Source organism: Falco biarmicus, chromosome 11 (genome assembly GCF_023638135.1).
Source record: "Falco biarmicus isolate bFalBia1 chromosome 11, bFalBia1.pri, whole genome shotgun sequence".
NCBI classification, from domain to species: domain Eukaryota; kingdom Metazoa; phylum Chordata; class Aves; order Falconiformes; family Falconidae; genus Falco; species Falco biarmicus.
In genome coordinates this window covers 33698189-33723553 of record NC_079298.1, presented here as the reverse complement: position 1 = coordinate 33723553, position 25365 = coordinate 33698189, and the positions used below count along the sequence as shown (strand labels likewise).

Here is a 25365-nt window from a genome sequence, read left to right as displayed (position 1 = left end):
ATGGTGAAAAATATTTCTGGATACATGATTACTGTTTCCCTTGTTGTTACTTGTAATGGTCACCCTCTTCCTTTCCCTGTGCGTTTCCAAGAAAATCTGGCTCTGCCCAGCATCCTCCAATATGTAGTTGTAGACAGCAATAAGGTCTTCTCTGAGCCTAATCTTCTTAAGGCTGAGCAAACTCGGTTCCCTCCACCTCTCCTCACATGTCGTGTGCTCCATCTCCTGACGATCATGTTGACCTCCGCTGGAATCACTCCAGTGTTTCAAGATCTGTGTTGTACTGGGGAACTCCAAACTGAACAGCACTCCAGATGTGGTCTGACAAGTACTGACCAGAGGGGCACGTTTTGCTCCCTCAACCTGATGTTGCTCTTTGCTGTGAGGGCAGCCCTGCAGACCAATGTTGCATTTCTTGTCCACCAGGATGCCCAAGTTCCTTTCTGCAAAACTACTTTCCAGCCAGTTGTCACCAGCCTATACTGGTGCACAAGATTGTTCTATCCCAGATGCTGGACTATGCATTTGCTTTTGCTGAACTTCATGAGGTTTTTGTCCACTCATTTCTTCAGCTGTCTAGGTCCCTCTGAATAACAGCCTTGCTTGCCAGCGTATTGACCACTCCCCCAAATTGGTATCATCTGTATTCCCAGTCTGATATCTTTTCTTTTGAATTGGAACCATCTGCAAGTCTGAACTGCCAGTTAGATGCTGGGATCAGAGAGGGTGATGCATCTCTTCCACAACCACTGAATCCTGTTTTTAACTGAAAATGTTCTTGAGGGAGAAAAGTACTCGGTGTCAATTTAGAGAAATACAGCAATAATCGAACAACAATATACTTACAGAAACAATCAAAAAATGGGGTGATGATACCTTTTCCTCAGTTTTCCAACATCCATCAGGAATGCTTGATGTGTAAAAGGCCTTTTGACACTCTTCTTCCCTTGTCTTTCTGCTGTGGTGCACCTTTGTCACAGAATGTCTTGGTTATATATATAACATGTCTTTTGTTCAAGAGTCTGGAGGTGTTGGGAGGAGGCTTTAACATATACGAATTCTACAGTGTGAAAGTTTTACTGGTTTTAGACCAGTATAGTCGTCTTTTAGTGACAAAAGAAATCGCTTGAAAAGTTTTTCCCAAACTCCCAACAGCTATTTATTTTATCACTTTTGCCTCAGGATTAGGCTGAAGCTAATGAATCTTTTGGATCATGTTTCACATTTTTGAAAAAAAAAAAAAAAATAAAAAGATCAGATAGGGTAGAATTACTTGATTCACATGTTACCCACATTTCTGGGTTCCCTTTTTGTTCTAGATCATGTTTTTCCTGGGATCTCCTTCTTTTCTTGTTTGAATTGTGAAGTTGGTGCTCACCCAAAAAAGTGCTAGAGATTCATGTTGGTACAGTCATATCTTTCTTTTCTTGGCCAAATATATTCGTATCAGAAGCATCCTTTGTCTGACGAATTTTTAGAACAATTTCTTTTCAATGGTACCTTCTCTGGGAGGGTGTGCATGTCCCACAGCAAGGTCAGTTTGGGGAAGCATCAGTCAGCAAACCAACTTTTCAAATGTTTTTGATCCAGTTACTCAGTTGATATCGATCATTTTAGCTCTATTGATTTGCACATGGCAATTTCATAATAGCATGCAGTAAGTTTAAACAGGCTTTGTAGTTCAACATCTTTGTTCATTGATGTCGATTGCCTCAAAGTCTTTCAGTGAAAAATGCTTCAGATTAAATGCATGGAGTTTCCCTCAGGCATATCTAGTATTTTAAATCCAGCCCTCCTGGTAACCTGGAGTAGCTCAGCCACTGTACATTTGAGGTTGCCTGTGTTTGCACGTCACTCTGTGATGCAAGTGCTCAGTTTTCAGATGAAGAACAGTGTGTGAAAATGCCATTTTAATCTTCTGACCATATAGATCCTGAGCAACCTTGTGATGGAGGAACTTCTGCCTAACCTTCAGACAATGATCCTGCCTAAAATGAAAGGCAAGCGGAATGATAGGAAGCGGGCCTGGTTTAGTGTAAGTACTGATATTTGCAGGGTAGTTATTTCTCATAGCAATTGTCTGTGTATGCTGATTCTGATCTATGCTTCTTAATTTGATTTGGGTTTAGATCGTAGAAGAAACTTACGGCTTAGTCCAGCAGCAGGTGGCAGAAGGATTAAGTACCTTGAAAGAAGAATGCAGAGATTTTGCAAAATCTCTTGAAGGAACCATTCGTTCAGACATGGATCAGATTCTGAACTCCAAGAACTTCTTAGCTGGAAAAATTAATGGTTAGTGGAGGAACAGCTGTGTTTTGGAGCAATTTTTTAATGTTTCATTTTTGTGTTGCTTAAATTACCAGTTGTCATTGTTTTGAAATCCTCATGTGTTTTGAAAAATCCAGTTGGAGACACTGGTTTTCAGGGAACAAATATTTTGAGCCTCAGCTGCCTTTGATGGGAACTGATACCTGTGGCCAGTGTGATACCTGTGAAAATACCAGGTCTTCTAGAGCTGACAGGTTTTGAGTATCCTGATTAGAGTTTCTCATTCTGCTTTCATTTTCACTTGGACAGCCTTATGTAATGAAGAGACAGGTCACATGAGCATAATTAAAAGTGTAGTGGTTTTGACCTGATGTCTAGGAATATTCCACAAAACCAGGTTCTGGTTATGTGAAAATTCATAGGCTACCAAAGATTATTTAAACCAAAGGGCTTCTTAGGTGGTTTTAAACTAAGTATAATTTTTCTATGACTATAAAAATGAGTGTAAAAAGCAGGTGAAACATTAGCTGATGTTGCTTACGCTAGCAAATAAAGAAATAGCTGATAATTTAGGAGCTATTTTGATAAAACTCAGGGTGTTCTGTTGATATTCTTACTTACCAGACTAGGAAGTTTTCAGTGAACTGTAGAGTACCAAGTTCAGGTGCCTCCTTATAGAGTGATCGTGGCCATGCTCTGTGCAAACCTCCCAGTATGTATAAATACTTAGAGCTGCCTTTTCCTCTGCTCCCACAGGGCCCCCAAGCCACTAGCCTTTGGTGAGGTGGGGCATGGGAAAGATGTTTCATTGTCATTCATAAAACTAAAAACTCTCCTTTCATCACCCTCATCATCTTTATGGAGGTGTGACTCCAGGGAAAAATACAGTAATTTAATTTGTTGTAAAGTGAATCAGATTACTTTTTTCACTATATCTCTTAGTAGCCTAAATGCTGCTGTTGTATTGTCTTACACTCCAGCCACTGTTTCTGAGCCTGCCCAGAAGTGCTGCACAGAAAACATCCAGCCGTTTCTCACGTCAATATTAGAGGAGCTCATGGGTCCAGTGAGTTCTGGATTCACTGAAGTCCGCTCACTTTTTGATAAAGAAGTTAATGAAATCATCCAGGACTTCCAGAAGACAAACGATATCATGAAGCTAAAGGAGGTAAGACAAAAATATATTTGGAACCTTTTATATTAGCACAAGAACCTTCTAGCTAGAACTTGGCTGACAGCACCATTTGCTTTCCCAGGTGGTAGGGGTTTAGCATTTGGTTGTGTCATTTTGAAAGTCTTCTGGTATTTGAGCAACTAGAGTGTAGATACCAGAATTTGTTTTAGGGCCACTGTTACATTCTCTATTAAAAATTCGCCTCAGGTTGCTTTCTCTCAAAACCTGTTCTTCCTCCACTGGAATGCAGAATGTGGATCAGCTTATGAACCTACCATTCAACTCTGTGAAAATGGAGCCCTGCTACCTGAAAGTGAACCTCCTCCAGGAGCTCCTTCAGGACCTCAAGAGTCGCTTCAAGGTCTATCATATTGATTTTGTGATTCAGAGGACACAGAACTTCATGCAAGAGGTACTGTAAGATCCAGTTTTTCCTCCTGGGAGAACAGGTTAGGTTTGTCCTTCTAATCTGCTTCAAAGTAATCTTGATAAAAAGTTGAGCAAGAGCGCCAGAATATCTCTCAAATCAAAGTACAGGTAACAAAACCTAAGAAAATCAGAGCTAGAAGATGTTTGACATTTATATTTGTGAGGTTGCGTGTGTGAGTCTCAGCAAGGAACAAAAATTTTGGATGTATCCTTTCTTCCCCTGCACTTTCATGTTCTGAATTCTCAGCGTCTCAGCACCCAAGAAAGTTGTGGTTGTAACCAATGCGGTGGCTAAAATTTACCACCAAAAGGTTGATTTTTCAGGAAGGGTCTTAAATACATTTTACCAAAATGGAATGTCTCCTCCTTAGTAGTGTGTTTTCTCATTAATATGAAGTAAGGCAATTAATGTTAGAAACTGGCAATTACTTGGACACAGGTGACGTCTCAGGATATAGCTGCATGTAGGTGCTTTAAGCAACTTCAATCCTCATGCGAATGGTTGAAGCGGCGACATAATTTCAGATTTAAAATGAACTCTTATCTCTTTTTCCTTTAGTGTATGTTGGTATAGGCTATAATTTTGCTTTGCTTTTATTTCTTTTGGATGCCTGGCCAGAAATCTATTAGGAACTGGCCAGTAGACTTACTTCGATTGCCAGATCACAAGGCAGATTTGGCCTTGTATCTCTATGTTGAACCCTGTGATTTTAATCCATAGTTGAGAAACTAAATAATCTAGTCAGTAATCTTGTGAAATGGAGCTGGTCCAGTTCTACAGAGTGGGAGTTATGAATATGGAAAGCAAGTCTCTAGCACAGTGCTGGAACAGGGTTTTCCTAAAAGCAGCTCTTCTAAGTACAGCTGTGATCAGCAGCCAAAGAATTATTCAGAAATAAAATTCTGATTTCATGTCTGGGTCTTTCGGGGGGACCGTTCCAGAATGCTGCCAGATAAAATGTCTTTCAGTAAGTGAAGACCATGAGGCAAGACAAAGAAGCAGACAGAAAATAGATCCCATGCAAACCAAGTGGTGTTTTTTTCTGAACAGCACGAGTCAAAACTGACAATCAATAAGTTAAATTAAAGCACAAGTTGTTCTAAAAATGCTGGTATTGCTTCTCTCTCTTTAAAAGGCTGGTATTTTTCTCATAAAAATAGTATGTAGTTTCACTTTGTGTCCATGGACATTTATTTTATTAACGAGTAAGGCGAGACATGGCTATGCTCATGTAGTCTTAAAAGAAGCATTTGGTTTAACTTTTAACTGGGCAGAGGCTGGAGGAGGATTCCTTGGGTTGGGAGCTTGGCATCCTCTAGTGGCCAATTTTAGGAAATTTGGGAGCAGAATGCTCAACTGGCATTAATAAAGCAGCTGCAGTGACTTCACCAGAACTACACCAATTTATGATTTGCTTCCAATAAAAATTGAAATAAAAAGTGAGTAGTTCATCTTTAATTAGCCTCACTTAACTCTACACTGATCCTGTCTTTTTCTTGCATCCAAGGTCTTGCTGTGCATGAGTATTTACTGTACAGCTTTCTGATGCATCCACAAATTGAGTAAACCTCCATCTTCTCCATTGCCACTTGTAAACACAGTCTGTATAGTCCAACGCTACATTATCTGCAAAGCCAGTTACAAAAATCAGCCTTCAACATTTGTCACTGCGTATTTTCATTCATGAAAATACTGCTAGCCAAGGAGGAATTGAAAGCATGTCTTATCCATAAGTATGTACATACTCATTTACAAACTACAAGAAGTCCTCTACAGTATATGGCTGTCTATGTATATTGACTGGGATGGGTCCCATGGGATACAGAGGAAGACCCAGCCATGTGGACAGCCTCTCTGGGCTTGTTTCTGTACTCCTCCAATAAGAATATATTAAAATTTGAATGGAAACACTTAGCTAAAAAAGGCAAAACCTCATTAAGTAGACATAATTACCGCTTGCAGTACTGTTTTTCTGAAATATCTTTTCAGAGTAGGGGATTTAATATTTTTAATGACTCTCTGGATAACCTGAAAATATGGCAAATGCCAGCCTAACATAATTCTGTGAGAAATAATTGTGCTCTGTGCAATTTTTGTGAATAATTGTATTATAAGGACAGCTACTGATTAATTACTTTTAAAAATAATTTATCTGTAGTATTAATGATTAAGACCATAAAAATCTGGTAGGAGTCAATGGGATTCTTATTATGGATAATCAGTTTTATGTATGGCCTTTATATGTAGACAATCAATTTTACTTCTTGTCCTTGTCACTGTAAGTTTAGATGGTGACATGAGATAATATATATATGCTACTGTGCTGTGATAGCATAATAATGATACCAAGGCTTAATTTGCTTTATTTATTGTGACATTTCTGTGCATGTTAGCCTTCAGAGAACTGAAACAGCTGAAAAATTTTGGACGTTTTAATTAATCTACTCTGAGCAAGTTTGCTGCTGGAACTGTTTGTTTAGTTACATTAGCAGACTTCCTAGTATAAACCTGCCTATAAACTCAAGAGAGATGCTGAGGCAGTTTCATTTTCTTATTCTCTTGCATTAGATAATCTTCTTTTGGGTTTCCCATTCCAAAACTGAGTGTTGCAATCTAAACTAAACAAGGCTTTCCTTCCCCTTTCACAATCATTTAAAGTACTGGAAATATTTATTGATCTTAGGCCCGTTATATTTTCTCCAATTCACCTTCTCAAAAATACAATCTAAGTTAATAGTTATATTTACAGTGCTTCTTTACATAGGTAGGATTTTTATGTTATTGGTCTTTAACAGATTTTTTTATTTATTATTTTTAGCTGATGGAAAATGCAGTTTATACTTTTGAGCAGTTGTTCTCTCTAAGTCCCCAGGCAGACTCAGTGAAAGTTGCAACAACTATTGAAAAAGTCAAGCTGAGAGTACTGAAGGTAAGTGTAATTCAGCAGCACTTGCACAGGAGGACCTTGGGTTCTGCCTTGTTGGAAATGGAGAATTTATTTTATGTGAATTTAGCTCAGTATTTGAAAGAAGAGGTTGGGTGGCACTTAGCAAAGCTCCTCATTTTGGGGGTAAAACCTAATTCTGGGGAGACCCTTGTAAAAGTATTTACATGTGCAGCCCCTTTAATTGCAATTAAACAAGCTGGTTATGATGCTGTCAATCTGGGTAAATATTTTTTTATTAGCTTTATAATTAGCCTACCCCTAGAATTCAGAAGAGGCAGTGCTGAAGTACCTGGAAAGAGCATTCAGGGGCTGATTCTAGGCTAGGTATTAAAAAAATGAAGATAAAGAGATTCCAGAAAACTAAATTTCAGAGTATTTTTGTAAAAACTGGAATAACCTGCATGGGAATTCAAACCCCTGATTGTGTTTGCATGAGTGCACCCATGATGTGGTATCCTTTGGGATTTATCTGTCACCAGTCACAGAGTAACAAGAACCAGTTCCTCCTATGAGTGATTAATAACCCCAAACATGTTTGGGCTTGTTTCTCCTTTTGTCTGTTTTGACAGCAATATGATTATGACAGCAGCACCATCCGGAAGAAGATATTTCAAGAAGCACTGGTACAGATTACTTTGCCCACAATGCAAAAGACACTGGCTTCAACATGCAAACCAGTAGGTTTCTGTGATTAAAAAGATACAGTAATAAAAGGCAGGGAAGGATTAACACCTTGGCAGTAAATCCTCAACTCTGTAAAGCTGTTTTCTTTTGAGAGTTGTGCAGATTGGCTGCCTGATTAGCAAAATGATGCTTCAATTTGCCAGTTCATGGATTGGGTAGATGTGGAACATAAGGAAGATTTTGGGAAACAGGGAAGCTGTATATACAGCTTTCTTTCTCTTTGCCCATCCCTGTTTCATTTCTTCCATATAGATCTGACGTCACCTCAAACCAGACTCCTCTTGACAGTTACAATTGTAGGTTATGAGCCTACCCTTACGTTCAGCAGCCAGGCTGCAGGCTGAAATTCAGTCCGTGGGAGAGGGTGCTTTGCTCTTCAGCAGCACCCCAAGGTGCAGCTGTGACCATACACCGCCTCTGCTGATGATCTTCAAAGCCTAATGCCTGCTTGGGCAGCAGGAGCAGCAAGCAGACAGGCCGTGCACTTCCTTTCCGTGATTTTAAATGGAAGTAATTGCATCAGCACTGCTGCCCTTAATTAAATAGGTAGGTTAGTTCTCAGCTACTGCTGGTGAGGAAATGCCTCAATGTTTGTCCAAGGAGGCAAATCCATACTGAGCATGGAAGATACAGGGTTTGGGTTTGTTTTTCTAATAGGTGTGTAACATTTTTACCTTACTGATTTATACGCAATAGGCTGTCTAGACAATAATTGAGTCATTATCACTAAGCAGCTGCTTGGTGGTCTATAAAAAGTAAATGAACTCTGCCCCCTTCTAGAAGAGGCACCTACATAAAAATATCTGGAGGCTTTCAAGTAAAAGATCAAGACTTGACTGGACATGTCAGTTGTGTCATGCATTTGCTTCTAGAGCTGACTGCTCATTTCTGTAGAGGTACAAATGCAGAAGGCTCGTGGGAAATTAAATAGAATGGGCTCGGGGGAAGTTTGCACCACCACTGCTTCCTCTGTCCCGTATGACACAGATATGATGTGGAGCTCCACCCTCTCTACATATATTCAAGGTGATAAAATGGTTGCCCTTGTGCTTAGACACCATGTGTTGAAGCAGGACTCCTAAAATCTCTCATTTTTATGCATCTGTTCCTTTCTTCTCTGTCTGCACAGGAGCTGCAGAAATATGAGCAGTTCATTTTTGCTGATTACACTAGTGTGATCCAAGTAGAGAATGTGTATGAAGAGATTTTATATCAGACACTGCTTGAAGAAACCCTGAAAGGTGAGAACATTCATGAGGTGACAGTAGTAATGTTTCAGCTGTCAACTGTGAGCTCCTGCTTCAGAGCTTCCCAGCATTCTAATCTGGCTGTTTCAGATCCAGGCCCCACTCTCCCAAAGTCTGGTGGTTACAATGCTACAGTGTTTTCATTTAGCTCACTAAAGATGTGTGACGAGCCCTAAAATCTGAATTATGGGGCAACTTTACTAAATCTGGGAAACTCAAAGTGATAGGTTGGCACGAGCCTATTTCTAACGAAACGTAATTACGCCAGCTTCCTTTTATCTTCATTCCCTGAGCCAAGGAGTGAGATTATGCTCTTGCTTGCAAAGACTTTGTGATATCTAATGGCAGTGCAAATGAATTTCCCCAAATGAAATTAACTGCTGGATGCAGTTTCCAGTACATCACTGATGCCAGAGCAGTACTCCATGCAGATCTCTCTGCTTTTGTGTCAGAAAACTAAACTACTCTTGGTGGCGTATATAGATAAATAAAATACTTGCATCTTTCTGGATCTGTCTGTCTATCTATACCCTAGATAACAGACAAGGATATGTATCGTACAGTAAGTTTTAACAGACCCTCTTTGGTGCTCCTGTTCAAAAACACCAGTATAATAATTAATATGAGTACACTTTTATTTATATATTCAGTGTAAATCCTTCTGCACTGAAACATTACCTTCATGCATTGTGGGTCCTGTGTTAGTTTTCTATTACAGCAATGCTTAGGTCAACATTGAAGTTCCATTATTCAAAACAGAGAAAATCCCCACCCCCCAGTAAAGAAATGTAAACTAAAAGCAAGTTGAAAATGAAAATCACTGTTATCTGTAATATCAAAATGTATAACATTAGAAACTCGCGTAAACACTTCTTTAATGTACCTCTGTCAAGCTACATTAAAGATCAAAGATTTAATTTTTGATTAACAGTTTGATCTCTCTGTTTTATTTAGTGATAAAAGAAGCTGCCATTATGAAGAAGCACAACCTCTTTGAAGATAACTTGAATTTGCCCTGTGAAAGCGTGTCCAGCTTAACAGACCTAAAGACCCCTTCAGGGTCAGCACAAACAACTCCTGCAAAAAAGCCTTCCACTGCCCGAGCTGAGATGTCAGACACTGAAGCTCAAAGTGATGAAACGCTTATTGTGACAGGGAAAATTCCTTGGGAGAAGGATGCTGATTATAGAAAGTCATCAGACAAAGAGGCAGTCACTTCTGTTAATACAGCTGGGGATCAGGCAAGCAAAAGTGAAGAAGTGATCAGTACAGACATTGGCAAAAAAGAGGAGTCCCTTTCAGCTACCCTTACAAAACAAGAAGTTGCAGAGGAAAAAAGTTCTTTGGAGAACAAAGACTCAGTGAAAGCAGAATGTGTAGTGAACACTGAGAAAGAGCTTAAGACACAAGAAGAAGCTGCGGAGGAAAAAGTAGCTTGTGGGACTGAAACTGCAGTGAAAGATTTTGGAGGCAGCCTTAAAAAAGAACTTAAGGTACATGAAGAGGCAGTGGAGGAAAAGGTAACTTCTGAGAGTCAAACAGCAATGGATGCTGCGTTTGTTGGTGGCATTGAAAAAGAAAGCAAAGCACAGGAAGAACTTTCTGAGATAAAACTGACTTCCCCACATGATAATGTAGCAGAAGCGGAGATTTTAGGGAATGCTGAAGAGAAAATCAAGGTAGAAAAAGAAATTTCAGAAAAATTATCTCAGAGAGAAAATGTGGTAGGAACAAGGTTTGAAGAGGATAGTAACAAAGAAAGCAGTGACCAAGGAGCAAGTACTGAAACAAGGGTTATTGCCCAGGATGAAAACACAGGGAAAGAAGGGTTTGGGGATAATCCTCAAAAAGAAAGCAGGTTAAAAGAAAAGAGTTGTAAATCCCCTGATGATGTGAATGAGATAAAGAGTTTGCTGATGGTAGCAGTTGAGATACCAGCAGATACTCCAGCTGAGAACATAAAGGAGATTTGTGAAGATGAGATATTAAAGCTGCAGCAGCACAATAAAGAGGACGAGTTGAGCAAAATGGCTGCAGCAGAAATTCAAGTGAGCCAGACAATGATGAATAAAGATACAGCAGAATGCACAGAGTTCAAGGAGGACCAATCATCTTCATCTAGTTTGGGGACAGATGGTATGAATTTAGTGAATGTGTCCAAGGGGGCCTGCAATATGGCACAAGCAGAATGGCTGGTGGAAAGCTCAGATACACCTCAAGAGGTAAAGGCAGAGGTGGAGATGAAGCAAAGCATTTGGTACACAGGTGTGAGAAGCTGTGGAAGTGATAGATTGCAGTCAGAGGAACACACTGAAAACGTGTCCAAAGGCAAAAGATTAGATGGGGAAGAGGGAGGCACAGGAAATAACCATGCTGTCCCAGTGGAAGCAGGGACTGAGGGCTTTTTTCATAATCCTGCTGAAAATGCAGACACAATGCAAGTGCCTGTTTTGGATACAGAAAACCCAACAGGACTGCTAGATGTGCCGGTTTCTTTGGTGCCAGAGCAGAGCAAGGTTAGCGCCAAAGAGGTGACAGGAGATACAGAGGCTAGTGGGGGTGAAGGGCAGCCAGAAGATGAATCGTCTTCACACAGAGAAACAAAAAGCACCGAAGTAAAAGATGTTTTCACAGAGGAAAACAGAGAAGACAGTTATGCACAGCAAAACTCTGAAGAGTAAAAAGCATTTTTCAGCCCAGCCCTGCAGGATTTATTTACTCCAGTAATCCCTGTTTAATTGTGAATACTTACTTGGGTCAGGGCTAGAGGAACTGGGCTTTATGGTATTACCAGCTCTTGCAGATTTAGCATGGAACCCTTCCTGAGAGATGGGTAATACGTTTCTTTTTGGTTAAAGCCGTCACTGTTTAAAACCGGGTTACTGTTGGGGAATCTCATATTTCTCTGAAAATTTGCTACTTTTTATGGCTATAGAAAAAGTCTGAAAATGTGACCACTGAATGCTTCAAAAGCAACTCACCCCCAACTGTAAAGGTATTTTAACAACTTAACTGTTCTTAGTGTTTTAGCAGGGGAGTAGCTCATGATTTTTACGTGCATGGATTTGACAAGTACTGCTATGATTCTTAGGTGGTTGGTACATACATTTCTAGTCAAGGATGCTTTTAGTATTTGCATGCAGTATACAGGAAATACGTACACCTTTTAGTAGTTAAACAGACCAAATAGTTAATTTAGTAGGTTGCTCAAAAGCCACACTCTATGCAAACTCGGCAAACTGATCACTTAATTATTTTGAAGTTTTGACAGATATTAAAGACAAGCAAGTGTTCTGATTTTTTTTTCTCTTATTGCTATATTTAAAATGGGGAAAATATGGGAGCAGGTTTCTCAGTCCCACTCTGCACTTCTGGGTTATTTAGCCTTCCAGAGCACTTTACGGCTATTTTATTTTGTTTTATTTTATGGAAGGGAAAGATGAGAATGTTTACAATAATTGTAACCAATAGGCAGCATCTTTCTGGTTTACTTCCCACCATAAAATATATTCACTTTCATCTGTCTAATGCAGAATATTAAGAGTTCTGCCATTCCCATTCTTACTGAGTTACCCAGTTCTGTAGGCCTTTTTAGGTGCAGAAATTATGTAATAAATTGCAATAATTGTGAAATATCATAATCATTGCTAATAATGTCTAATACAGATGTTAACTGAAGCAGAAAGCAGCCAAAGGTTATTCACATGTGCTTGGGTTTTGGAGGGCAGAATCACATCGCAAAAGCAGTTAGTAAAATAAGACCTACTGCTTTCATAGCTGGCATATATATTATCATCCACATCAAACCTGGATCTATGCGTGAAGTTGCTTATATGCATTATTTGCATGCACAGTTTAAAGACTGCACAGGAAAGTTTGGAAATTAAAACCAGTATTTTAATAAAATGGCCTTTAGAGTTCAAAACCTCCCTTTAGAGGTCAATTTAAAACACCTTAAAAATTTGGCCTTCAGACTGTTTCTGAGTAAATATAATACAGTACAGAACAGCAAAGATTAATGACAAATACAGTTTGGACTGCAGGATTTACAGGCATAAAGACATGGGAAGAAATAACAAAGTCCCAAGACTTTGTTGGCATTTAACTTCAAGAAATTGTGCCAAATCTATTATTGAATGTTATTGAAGTATGCTATAATACTAACAGAGAATTGACACTAGAGGAGCAAGCAAATATTGCTGCATAAGTAAGGAACGTTGTTGAGCAACTGAACCAACTGCAAAGTCACTATTGTAAAATTAATGCAACTCCTATTTATTCCAGAAGCCATGCTGTGGTATAGATACAGATCACAGGTCACAGAGGTTTTCCTTGCAAAAGTACTTTGACTTATTTCCTTCTTATATTTCATGGAAAAATACTAATTTGTAAACACACAAACCACTGTCAGCCAGTATTTAAAAAAAATCCTTAGTTATTTCACTGTCAGCTGCTTTGTTTTTGCAAATCATAAGCTATTTCTGATAGGTACCAAACATTAAGTGTCTTCAAATTATAACATGTACTTTAAAGTTAAGCAGCACCAGTCTCTTTTAGCCATGCTAAAATCGGGGAATATGGCATTTTAATACATTTTTTTATACAAAAGAGGATTACCAAGACAGTGAGTCTGTGAAAAACACTGCTGTCTCCTACAAAAGCCGTTTACAGCTGATATGAATTAGATACATATGTACAGAAAATACTTCATAATGGTTCCCATCATAGTAATTTTTTTGTTATTTCTATCATAGGCTTAGATCTGGGTAATACTTTCCTATAATATTGAAGAATTGAGTTGCTGAATACAGATACTCAACATACTTGTTTTTCACAAGGAGAATGGGAAAGAACAAGGAAGATCTAGCATATACATCTCTCTGTTCTGCAACTTAAATAGAAGTTCCTCATGGCTAGGGGACTGATTTTTTGCCTTTGTGGACGTTTTCTGTACATTCAGATGTCTGCAAATGGATAGAGTAATATTTTTTAAGTCTTTAACCAGACTTGGGTAGAGGTGACAGCAATTTAGAGGTCAGCAATCTGCAACATTATGTTGGACCACTGATTAAAAATTATAATAATCCACCCATTCAGTAAGTTTTGTCGCTTTCATGGGATTTCCAACACATACCTGGAATGAATTATTTTGCTTGTAAACTAGGAACAATAATAAATCACCTTTCAGCGCCTGGAGGGCTGAGGGTTCAAGCACCACAGTGCCTTGAGGGAAGCGGGCTGGGGGGGCATTACCACGGTTTTATTTCATGGGGTTGCTAGTTTTAAAGGACAGGATATGAAACACATTGTACCTTGCTTGTAACTTTGTAAAAACGCTTGTCATGAAAATAAAAGCTCTTCCCTTCCATCGTTGGGAGGCTGGTTTTGTGCATGTGTGATAATTTAATTTGGGGGGGTGTACTACAAAAAAAAAGGAGGGGCACTTCAAGCAGCTGCCGGAGGGCGAGCAAAGGAGACGCTTGCCTTGCACTCTCCCCAGCCGTGGAGTGTGTTTTGGGCTTAGTTTCGCTGCTGGACGCCCGGCTGGCAGCTCTCCTCAGGGAGCGCGAACTACGGCCCGCTCCCGGTGCATGCCGGGAGCTGTAGTCTGGCGCCACCGCGCCCGCGCGCCGCTCCCCCGCCTCTCCTTTTGTCCACGTCGCCCTCTCGGTCGGCGCGCCGCTGCTGTCACGTGGCCCGCGCGCCCTCCCGCCTCTCGGCGCTCCTGCGCCGTTCCTATTGGCCCGGCGGGGCGGCGCGTGCGGGGGGACCCGGAAGCGGCGTAGCGAGGCGGTTTCCTTGGCTACGCCACAGGAAAGCGGAGGGCCGGTCCCTTCCGCCTGCGCGTCGGCGGTGGGAGCCGCGGCCGCCGCGCCGCGAGGGGCGGGCAGCGGGCGAGATGGGCCGGAGCCGGGCCTAGCGGCAGCAGGCAGGCGGCCGCGGCCATGAGCGGAGCTGTGGGCTGCCAGGGGGGCGGCGGCGACCGGGGGCCCCGCTGGAGGAGGCCGTGGAAGCTCCTGGCCCTTGGCCTGCTCTCCGCCTCCTCCGTGCTGGCGGCCGCCCCGGGGGCCGGGGCCATGAGCAAGGAGGAGAAGCGCCGGTTGGGGTGAGCGCCGCCGCCGCGCCGGGCTGGGCTGGGCCGGGCCGGGCCGGGAGCTGAAGGGGGAGGAACGGCGGTGGCGCCGGGTCGCCCTCGGGGCCGCCGGAGCCCTGTGAGGCCGAGGCGGAGGCCGGCGGGGCCCGGGCCGAGCCCACCGCCCGCGGCGGCTTCGCGGTGCGCCCGCGTCCCCTCGCCGCTCATCGGGCCCTGGCCGTGCTGGGGCGGCGGGATCCGCGCTCCCCCCGGGGGTCGGGGTGGACAGGACGGGGGCGGCTGTGCCCCTCGCCCGGCGAGCTCCGGGGACGTCTTCCCTGGCTCCCCCTTTCCCCTCCGAGCCAACCGAGATGTGTGGCATCGCCCCCCCCCCCCCCCCCCCCAGTGCTCTGGGGGGTGTGTGCCAGAGCCGGGCTGCTCTTTCAGGTCAGGTCGCCGCAGTTTGTGGAGCAGGCAGCCCCCTGTCGCCTCTGCTGCCTGTGGGGTCAAACCCCTCTGCCATATGCTTGGCAGCTCCAGTCTTGAAGATTGCAGCCAGTGGTTGTGTGGAATGATGAGTAGAAGTGATCAAAGGTAAATCTAAATCCATAGCCAGTTGCTCTAATTATGGCTTTGCCTCTGGAGCATGTGAGTGTTTGGGAGTCATAAAACAGGTAAAGGTTTACATGTGGTATTGCCTAGTTCCCATATATAAAGTAAACTACTTTTGTCCTCAATGCATGTACATGTAAGAAGCCGATTCTCTTTTCATATAGTTTTTAGCTGAAGGATAAAGATTACAGTATAATTGGCAATGTATTGCGCTGCATGAAGTAGGAATTTTTTTTAGCAAGTATGTAATCAAGCATATCGTGAAAGGAGACTGTAGCAAGGTGGAGGTGTGTTTCTTTTACTCAGGTAAAAAGTGATAGGATGAGAGGAAACGGCCTCAAGTTTTGCCAGGGGATGTTAAATTGGGTGTTAGGAGAAAATTCTTCACCCAAAGGGTTATCAAATGCTGCAACAGGCTGCCCAGGGAAGTAATGGAGTCACTGTCCCTGGAGGTATTTGAAAGACTTGTAGATGTGGCAGTTAGGGACGTGGGTTAGTGGTGGACTTGGCAGTGCTAGGTTAACAGTTGGACATGATGATCTTAAAGGTCTTTTCCAACCTAAACAGTTCTATGATTCTGTATAGATCCTATTACTGGGACAGTTTCATCATCATCCTCTTCCCATCTACTGGTCAATTGCACAGCAATGATGCAAAAAATCTGCTGGAGAAACACTGGATGCTCTCATGGTTATTAATCATTAGATAGAAGTTGATACTTAATTCTGATTATGTTTACGGTTATTGGGGGTTTCCATCGTGGGTTCTCAGGGTACTTTGTGTTTTATGTGTTTTCTTCATGTGACTACATAAGGAGTTTGTTTCATTCATCAGTTGGTTTTAAAATTTTTGCATTCATAACTTGCACTGGCTGTATCGTCTGATGCTGCAGGCATACAGAAGTGATGTCTTGCCACGGTTTGTATTTGGGGGCACCAGGCTGGGTCGTTTCTGAATAATGGCAGGTAATCTGTGTATTTCTTTAATGACAAGATCATGTCAGAAAAATGCCCTGCAAATGTGAGTTACATGTAGAGAAATAAAAGTTTTAAGAAGCTTTCTGTATGTTGTATCACTGAACAGCATTGTATGCTTAGTTCATCTGGATATGGCACGTGTGTGTCAAACCCTGGTGTTTTGTCTGCTGCACAGATCCCAGAACTGCAGACTGGATGTAGTCTGTCAAGGACCTGAAAAAAACATCATACTCTGCTCTTTTGATGACTTAATGCATTTGATGAGTTAAAACTACTTCTTAAATTTCCAAGTCGTTGAACTAAATCAGATATTTACAATATAATTGTGGTGTTCTTGTCTGTTTTATGTTCAGTCTTATCAGCAGAGATTTTGAATTATGTTGATGGGAGCTTAGAAATTAGCATGCTCTTTTGCCTTGCGGGGCTCTTCAGTAAAACCGTTAGGCACGACCAGAAGTAGTGCTTTCTCTTGAAAAACCAGTGCTTTTTTTATATAGTGGTATTTCTCACCTTGACTGCTTTTCAAACGTGAAATAAATGTATCCATAAGGGTTTTACTTTAGTATTTGCTTGCCAAGACTTCTAATGCAAGGAGGAAGTGTACCTTGTAACTTATGGCCGTTTTCTGAATCACAGGCAGGAGTTTATGCTGTGTCAATGGTTTTAGGGTTGGTGATTACAAGCAGGATATAATTCTGTTTGCTGGTTTTTGCTGAGCATGGAATGTGTCCCATCTCAGCTTTAATGTGTTGGTGATGTCTACAGCTATTTAAGGGGAAGCACAGCAGAGATCTGCGAGAAGCACTGCGAGAGATCTCAAAATACTTAATTTTGTGTTAAGTGAAGAAGTAGTTTTTCCTTTCTGCAGTGAACGAAAGTAGCTGCATTAGGAAAAATTATTATGCCTGTATTTCATTTACTTGAGTACATTAGTAAAGGACCCATTATTGATATTCAGATATCAAAGCATAATATATCTTGCTGTTCTAGGGTGGTGTGTTAAAGGCCATTGTAAGGCTGACCCTAATGCTTTTTCCTTTTCTTTTTTAGAAACCAAGTGCTTGAAATGTTTGATCATGCATATAGTAATTATATGGTAAGTAAAATACTTGTTTAATTTTTTTAGGAGTTGTTGCTGACCTGAGAGAGAAAGCAGCGTACAGTGCATGACACTCCAGAGTAATGGCAGGGAGGCAGGGATGAAAACAAAGCTGAAATAAATAAGAACACCTGTATAGCCTTTAAAAAGAAATGAACAAATATTACTTCCAGGAAGAGCAGGGGCGGGGGTTGTGATCGCTTTCAGAATGGTACCTAGGAATTGCTAGCAGTAACCTGTTAATCTGTGCCTGAGCTTTCTCAAACCAGTTTACCTCACATCAAGCTGTGAACAGTTTTCATCTTCGGTAAAGTATTTAGTTTGAAATTTCAGACTCCTAAAAATACTGGGAAAAGGAAGCTCAAGAAGAGCTGTCTGTAGACAGCAGATTCTGGAGAATACAAATTGATCTTACTTATTTTGAAGGTAAATGTGCAGTATTTCTTCTGGGGTAATACATGTTAGATGCAGTTTGGTAGCTCTTTTATGAAGAAACACTTTGTAGAACCAAGTAGAATAAAAAGGGGATCTGGTGTCATATCCATGCATTATAGCCTCTTCTGAGTCTGTGACTGTCATATGACAGTGAGCCATGCTCGCTATGGTTTCTTCTAGTTTGACTGGTGATTTTCTGCGCAGGTGTCTTCATGTTCTGGATATGTGAGCCATTCTGCACTCTTAGTCAACATACATTAGCTTAGTTTGATATGTTTAAGAATAAAGAATTAGTGGACTGACTTTCCTCAAGTAATAATTACTTTCACATATGCTACAAGTAATAAGACTTCTGAGGAGAAACTGTAAATGTGAGTAAGATAAATATAAAAGATGCGTTCTTACTGAGTTTGTGTAACAATGTTTTTGTTCATTCTTTGTGGCTGTTGCAGAACCCCTTTTCTTTGAAGTTGCACCAGTTCCTGCAGGACAAACCACTGTCTCTTGACAGTACCTTGCCACATGTCCCAGTTTCTATATATGGTTTAACGCTTTAATATGTAATACAAGCTTAAAAGCTTGTGAGTTACAAGTTTATACAGTACATGAGACTTCTAGAACTCTCAAATGGATAGAAAGACAAGCAAGAGTATTTTCAAAGTGGGTCTAGTTTTTCTTTCTAACATTAGCTCTTGCTTTTGGCACCTGAGCAGTAACTAGTTAGTTGGGGCCTGGTTCCATAAAAAACACTTGGCTTGGGTTTACCATGGCAGTCTGAAGTAAAAACTGTTACGTATTTGGCAAAATTGGATGTCATGTTATATGCCAGTAGAAAGGATCTGTGCTCCTGCTATGCATTGTGTGATAAATTAGAAACTGGTAGGTGCCTTGATACACCTGACGCAAGAAAGTTAGAGATGAAAAAGAATTACTTCAGCTATCCTGGAAACTTCGAAGCCAAAAGGATATTCATTTGCCACGTATGCTGGAGCACTAAACAAACAGAGAAATATGACTTGTTTGTGTAAGGTTGAAAAAAGATTGGGCTATCAGACTTGATTCTGACAGCAAGAGAATTAAGTGGTTTTGCAGCTGCTTATGAAACAGCCACCTGAAAAGTTTTGATTTTCTGTTTCTATTTAGAAGACTGAAAATTCATGTTTGCATGCAAGGGGGAAACTCCCTGGTCTCTTTTTTTTTCGGTTGTTATCAGGAGCATTGAGTAAAAACTGCTGGTTTTTTTCAGTCCTTTAACAATATTTCTAATAATTGGCATTTTTTGCTTCTTGACTGTCAGAAAGAATATGTGAAAATGTCAGTCACTTGAGGCCAGTAGGTATTTCTTGTTTTACAGCACTGGTAGCAATGTGTCTTTTTTTCGTTACTCAAGTACTGTGCTGCCCTGAGTTTACAGTCCTGAAATTAGGCAATATGATCATCTGTTCAGTCAGAATGTGTAGAAATTCCAGCGTATCTGTTGAGCTTCTTATGTGTAATATTTTCCAGAAGTATGTTTACTGTAACATTTGCGCCATATTTTATATTTAATGGGTCTTGCTACCTTCCTTTGAGGTTACTTGAAAGGGGAGAAGTTACAAGTTGGGAAATGACTTGACCCAGTAAGTAGCCTTTCCTGCTCTAGACAGAGAATAAGTGGACTGGTTTTTTTTCAAAATGTTTCTAGTTCCTTATGATTTTTGAAGTCTAGAAGTTTTTTTCCAGAATTTTTATCACCTTTTTTCTCCATAGTTTAAGCCAGAGATCTTAGTTTTGACATTGCTTTTGTTGTGCACTTCTTTAATCTCTGTTTTTCTGAATACTTGCACAGATATTCGGAAACATCTGAGCCTTATTAAAATGATCTAGATTCTGGCTTTTGTAGTTGAACTTGAGGAAAATATTCATGCAAAGACTTAAAAAACTTGGGAGGGTGGTAGACAGGGAAACAAACCATCCGTTTCAAAAGAAGTTGCTGTAAGAGCTGTTTATTTATAGAAGAATGTTCCTTCCTTTCCTCTCTATTTCATGTTTGAATATAGATTATTTTTTGTACCATATATTTGGAAAGACTTTGAATGTGTTTACTTGCAGTTCAGTGCAGTAGTTGAACTTCTTTTTTATTCTGCCATGTGTTAGTTCTTCACTAAAAGTAAAATCGGAGAGCACCATACAGCAGCCGGTTTTCTGATGAATCAAAAGAGAGAAGCTCATCCCAAATCACTTATATTGGGCTTCTAATGGAGAGGCAATTTCATCTGTGCTTGTTAAAATGAGATATATTTAAGATTAATTTTTCTTAGTGGCAGTGGCTACTCTGAAAGTTTTTCAGTAAAGTCCTATTGCACAATGATGAATTTCAAATCTGTGTCTGTTTCATTTGCTAGCCTGTTTTGTTGGGAGATCGAACCTACAAAACATACATTGGCTTGAACAGGCATTTTATTCTGTCTGCTTGACATAGGCGGTGGTGCCACTCCTGTTGTTTCTGACTGACTAATGAGAAAAAAGTTAAAATAAAGCTTGCTTTGCAGAGTGCTTTTTCTAGAAATGTGGAAAAGAATAGTTGATTTAAAAAAAGAATCTAGCAATGTCTCTCTAAAAAAAAGGTTGTATTTGTAAAAGGCTCAGTCTTGGTAAGCTTTTTTTTTGTGTGTGAATGTTATCTTTTGTTATGCCTTGTGTAGTGATTTACCAATTTACTACCTTACCTTCTAAGTGAGTTCTCTTATCTGGCACTGATTGTGACCCTAAGTCACTTAGTCATTTGGAAATGTTTCCAGAGTGACTTTAAAGTCTAACTCCCACTAATTTCTCCATGAAGTACCGGACATTGATAATGCCTGTATTAAACTCATCTTTAACATGGTAACTTCTGTCTAAGGAACATTATAGGAAGTGTCACATGCATCTTGTTGGAGAAAGCACACGATTAAGTATTCAAGTTAATCGGTGGGGGTTTTTTTGAAGCTTTTTGAAGGGTTTTTTTTGGATGTGCTGTTAGTTGTTCCAGACTTCTTTGGGAGGTTAGAAAGAGGTCCTGTTGCTCTGCTCACACTTTAATCATTTCCAGCCACCCAGCTGGAAAGCAGCTCAGCAGAAAAGGACCCGGGGGTCCTAGTGGACGCGCAGTTGATCATGAGCCAGCAATGTGCCCCTGCAGCAAAGGCAGCTAATGGTGTCCTGGGCTGCATTAGGCAAAACATTGCCAGCAGGTCGAGGGAGGGGATCCTTCCTCTCTCCTCAGCACTGGGTGGGGGGCACACCTGGAGTGCTGTGCTCAGTTCTGGCCTCTTCAATACAAGAGAGATGTAGACATACTGGACAGAGTCCAGTGAGGAAGGGCCATAAAGGTGATGGAGAGACTGGAGGATCTTTCCTATGGGGAAAGGCTGAGGGAGTTGGGGCTGTTCAGCCTGGAGCAGAGAAGACTCTAAGGGAATCTTATGAATGTAGATCAATACCTGAAGGAAGGCTGTAAAGGAGATGGAGCCAGGCTTTTCTCAGTGGTGCCCAGTGGCAGGACCAGAGGCACTGAGCACAAACTGAAACATGCGAGGTTCCCTCTGAACGTCAGGAAACACTTTACTGTGAAGGTGACTGAGTACTGGTACAGGTTGCCCCGAGATGTTGTGGAGTCTCCTTCCTTGGAGATAGTCAAAGGTTGTCAGGACACAGTACTGGGCAACTGGTCTGGGTGGCCAAGCTTGAGTAAAGGGATCGGACAAGATGACCTCCAGAGGTCCCTCCCACCTCAAAATTCTGTGATTGTCATGCAGTTTTTCTGAAGTACAGCGTAATTGGGCTTCCTTTTAATGGGCTCTGAAGAGCTGCTGAAATGGCTGTAGCAGTTGTAACGTTCCCTTGGTTTGTTTCCCTACAGGAGCATGCGTATCCAGCTGATGAACTCATGCCTTTAACTTGCCGTGGACGAGTACGGGGTCAGGAGCCAAGTCGAGGGGATGTGGATGATGCCTTGGGAAAGTTAGTGTTTGAAATGGTTACTGTCTCACATAAACATCTAGGAATCTAAGTACAATTTGCAGTCCATAAAACTTGTTTGTTCAGTTGACGTGTCGATAAACTTGCACTTGTAAGAAATGCTTGCTTTTAGTATTTCCTCCCATGCTGTTAACTGATGTGAAAGTGTATCTTAATCAGAAAAAGAGACTTGACCAGCGAATGAGATCCAAAGATAATTTTTTTTAATCATTCTTCAAGTATTTTCCATAGGAAAGCCTTCCAAATATGAACTGATGTTTATGGTATCAGTAAATTTGACTGCTCAATAGAGGTTGTAAGGGTTAATTATCAGCTGCACGGAGCAGTAAACTGTTACCCATTATGCTGGCCTTAACTGATATTTGAAATACTTCTTTTCTTTTTTTTAGAAAGCTCTCTGAAAACATGGTTAATCAAATGATTATCGTGTGTGTGGTAGCCTGAGGCCTTAGCCAGAATATAAAACATTATTTCAGACATGGAAATTCTTCATATTTTTTTCCTTTAAGATAGCTTATAATGCAAAGTACTGGTTCTTTGGCCATCAAAATGTAGATTTAAGTACTTTTTCTCCAATGTAAATTGAAAAAGATGAAATTAACTTACTCTAAATGTGTTTGTAATTGATTCCTTTGTTGTCTGTGTACATGCAGTTTATAGAGCAAATAATAAATAGCTGATGCTGTTTTTATTGGTATCATTGCTTAGTGTCCTGAAGCAGAATAGTGTTAATCAAAAGTGAAGTCCTTGTCTTAAATACTACTTCTAATTCACTCTATGATATTGAGCATATGATTTTGGTTATTTTTTGCTGTGTGCATAAGTTTCTTAGCCTAGAGAGTCCTATATAAGCCTGCTGCCTTGGTGGTATTGAGACATCCAGGTGATGAGAAAGAAGTGTTGAGAAAATGTATTTTTAATCCTGGTCATGCATTCTTTTAAATGATCTCTTTTTACTTATTAACGTACTATTGTTTGAGTAAAAATACCTTCTAGTCCCTTAGATGCATTGAATAGTGTATTTATTATTTTTTCTGTGTACGTGCTTTTTTCTGTTCCTAAAAATTAGCTCTGTTATTATTTATTAGATTTCTTATATAATCCTTTTTTCTTGCCAGCTGGCTCAGTCATGTTCTCTACAAGCTTTTGCAATCACAAATGACAGGGTGAGACGGCTAGGTCAATTCTGTTTCCCTGGAGGGCTGGGGAGTATAGCTGCACACCAGCCTTCTCAGCTGTGCAATGCGTGATCTCCCCCCCTTTTGTGTGGAAAAAGTTATGTATTTATTATGCAGTTGCGCACAGCCACTAGTTAATCTCTTTCTCTTGTAGAACAACGCTCCCAGAATGCCTTTATATCTTTACAAATTAAAGAAAATAATAATATATGGCCACTTCATTAGAATTTGAATTCTGCTCCATGTATAGTCACGTGTTGCCTACAGGCTCTCAAACACTGGGCACTTGCTTAAATTCTGGACACTTGTTTTTCAATAGGCAGTTGTAACTGTTTCCAAACTTCAATTTTACTACCCTCGTATTCCGTAAATTCTATTCGATGCATGTTTTGTGTTTCTTAACATAAGAGCAATTTTATTCAGGTTATGCCGAAGGTCCATTCAGCTTGGCTAGCACTATAACAGGCCTAGAGAAGAATATATGAACAGAACAAGCCTTATGGCGATATTCGTGTTTCAAACAGCGTGGACCTGTTCTCTTTTTGTGGAATAAGTAGTTCTTTATTTTAAGCCTGCCACTTGCTAGTGCTGGATGGCACCAGGTGAAATGTACTGTGAGGAACAGTGAATCTTCATGTAATTATCTTCATATAATGACACTTGAGCTTTTACAGGCTGAAAAGCCCTGGTGTGTTCTCTTGTTCCTAGTACAGAAGCTGTTACATACCTTCAGCCCCTCCTTACTGCCCTTTTCCTGTTCCATTATATCCTGCATTTAAGTTGCATAACAAAACAACAGCATTTTATTTAGTCTTTCACCACTAATTTTGACAGAGTTTGATTGCAACAAATTGCAGCTTTTTCTGAAGCAGTTAATTGGAACAGTTTGTGGTAGAAGACATTTAGCTTGGAGGGATTTTTGATCTTCCTTAATGTTTTTATTATTACACTTAATAAGTCAACATTCTTTCATTTTTTGAAAAAGAAAGAAAAAAAGAGGTTGAGAAAAGACTTTGAACCAGTCTACTGGGTTTTTTAGGGTATTTGATTGGCGACTAGAAATAAAAATTGAATTTGCTTACAAGTTGGAAAGCTTTGCAGTAAGTATATCTTTATAATCATAGCTTGTTTCAGTCAGCTCCTGTTTTGGTCACTAACAAAGGGAAGAAACTTGCTAGGGTGTTTTGGTGTTAAACATATTGTGTGCAACTGATTTTTTAGCAGCTAATGGTCTGTGAGAATTTAGTTTCTTCCATGGTATTGGTTACTATTAAAAATGGTTTAATTTCTACACGTACAGGTCTATAGTAAGTCTCTTAAATTTTGTTTCATAGATTTTCACTGACCTTGATTGATACCTTGGACACTCTTGTGGTAAGTTTAATCTATTAGCAAAGTTTGATAAAATAAAAAGATTGTGTTCTGATGCTCAGACTTACTTTTAGATTTCTATTTTGTTAAATTATACATTAAAAATACTATTTTTTCTTCACCTTTGATCTCTGGCTATTTGTTTGAAGTGGCTATTGCTTGTAAGAACTTCCAAGCGCTCTAATGGTGGTGGTTGGAGTTTGCTGCAAAAAGAAAACTAGAACAGTTCCTTCACATTTCACTGGTGCTTTCTCATCTTGCTTTTCCTGGGCTCTTAACTTCACAGAAAAGTATGTGAGTTTGCTTCCCATTATAGTCTAAAGCAACATGCTGACTTATGGGTGAACACCTCTTAATAGCTACTGACTTATGTATGGTTTTAAATTGTGTGTACACATTTCATGGATGAATTTGTGTTCACTTAAATACATGTTAAACAAATGCAACCCTGGATGTGTTTGCCAGGAAATGTTGCCAAACTTCTTATGTTCCATCTCTTATTTTAAAGATTCCAATCATTAATGAACTATTTTTCATTAGATTTCAGTCCCTTTGACATAGTTTGTTATCATAAGATAGAGTTTGGAAATCAGGAGGTTTTGGCCATTTGCATCTATCTACAAGTAAATCTAAAAAGTTTTGAAAATCCTTACTGTACTGGTTTGGGGTGTGAATCATATAATGCTCTTTCCTGACAGCCATTCCCTTTTTACGATGTGCTAGGAGATGACCCTTGGCTCCTTTGAAACTGGGACCGTAAAAGCTGAAAATGTGGAGTCTGGATCTTCCAGTCTCTGCCGGACACTCAGATGGATTATTGTGGTTTATTTTTTTCTTCTCTTAGAGCAGGATTAACACTTGGGGAATTTAA

The 25365-nt window shown here is 40.4% G+C and overlaps 2 protein-coding genes across 3 annotated transcripts in view; both read left to right on the top strand.

Annotated features, from left to right (window-relative positions):
* Nucleotides 1-14116, top strand: part of NIBAN1 (niban apoptosis regulator 1) — a 69537-nt gene extending 55421 nt beyond the window's left edge. Inside the window, exons 7-14 of the mRNA XM_056355879.1 lie at nucleotides 1931-2035; nucleotides 2130-2292; nucleotides 3249-3436; nucleotides 3693-3854; nucleotides 6691-6801; nucleotides 7389-7496; nucleotides 8633-8744; nucleotides 9705-14116. Of these exons, the coding sequence (XP_056211854.1) occupies nucleotides 1931-2035; nucleotides 2130-2292; nucleotides 3249-3436; nucleotides 3693-3854; nucleotides 6691-6801; nucleotides 7389-7496; nucleotides 8633-8744; nucleotides 9705-11431 (2676 nt within the window). The 3' untranslated portion in view covers nucleotides 11432-14116. The remainder of the gene's footprint in view (nucleotides 1-1930; nucleotides 2036-2129; nucleotides 2293-3248; nucleotides 3437-3692; nucleotides 3855-6690; nucleotides 6802-7388; nucleotides 7497-8632; nucleotides 8745-9704) is intronic.
* A 437-nt stretch (nucleotides 14117-14553) lies between these two features.
* Nucleotides 14554-25365, top strand: part of EDEM3 (ER degradation enhancing alpha-mannosidase like protein 3) — a 32641-nt gene continuing 21829 nt past the window's right edge. Inside the window, exons 1-4 of one of the 2 annotated variants that reach the window (XM_056355891.1) lie at nucleotides 14554-14856; nucleotides 17463-17508; nucleotides 21827-21927; nucleotides 24458-24497. In XM_056355891.1, coding sequence (XP_056211866.1) covers nucleotides 14696-14856; nucleotides 17463-17508; nucleotides 21827-21927; nucleotides 24458-24497 — 348 coding nt within the window. In that variant the 5' untranslated portion in view covers nucleotides 14554-14695. The remainder of the gene's footprint in view (nucleotides 14857-17462; nucleotides 17509-21826; nucleotides 21928-24457; nucleotides 24498-25365) is intronic. The other variant, XM_056355890.1, reaches the window with a different exon arrangement.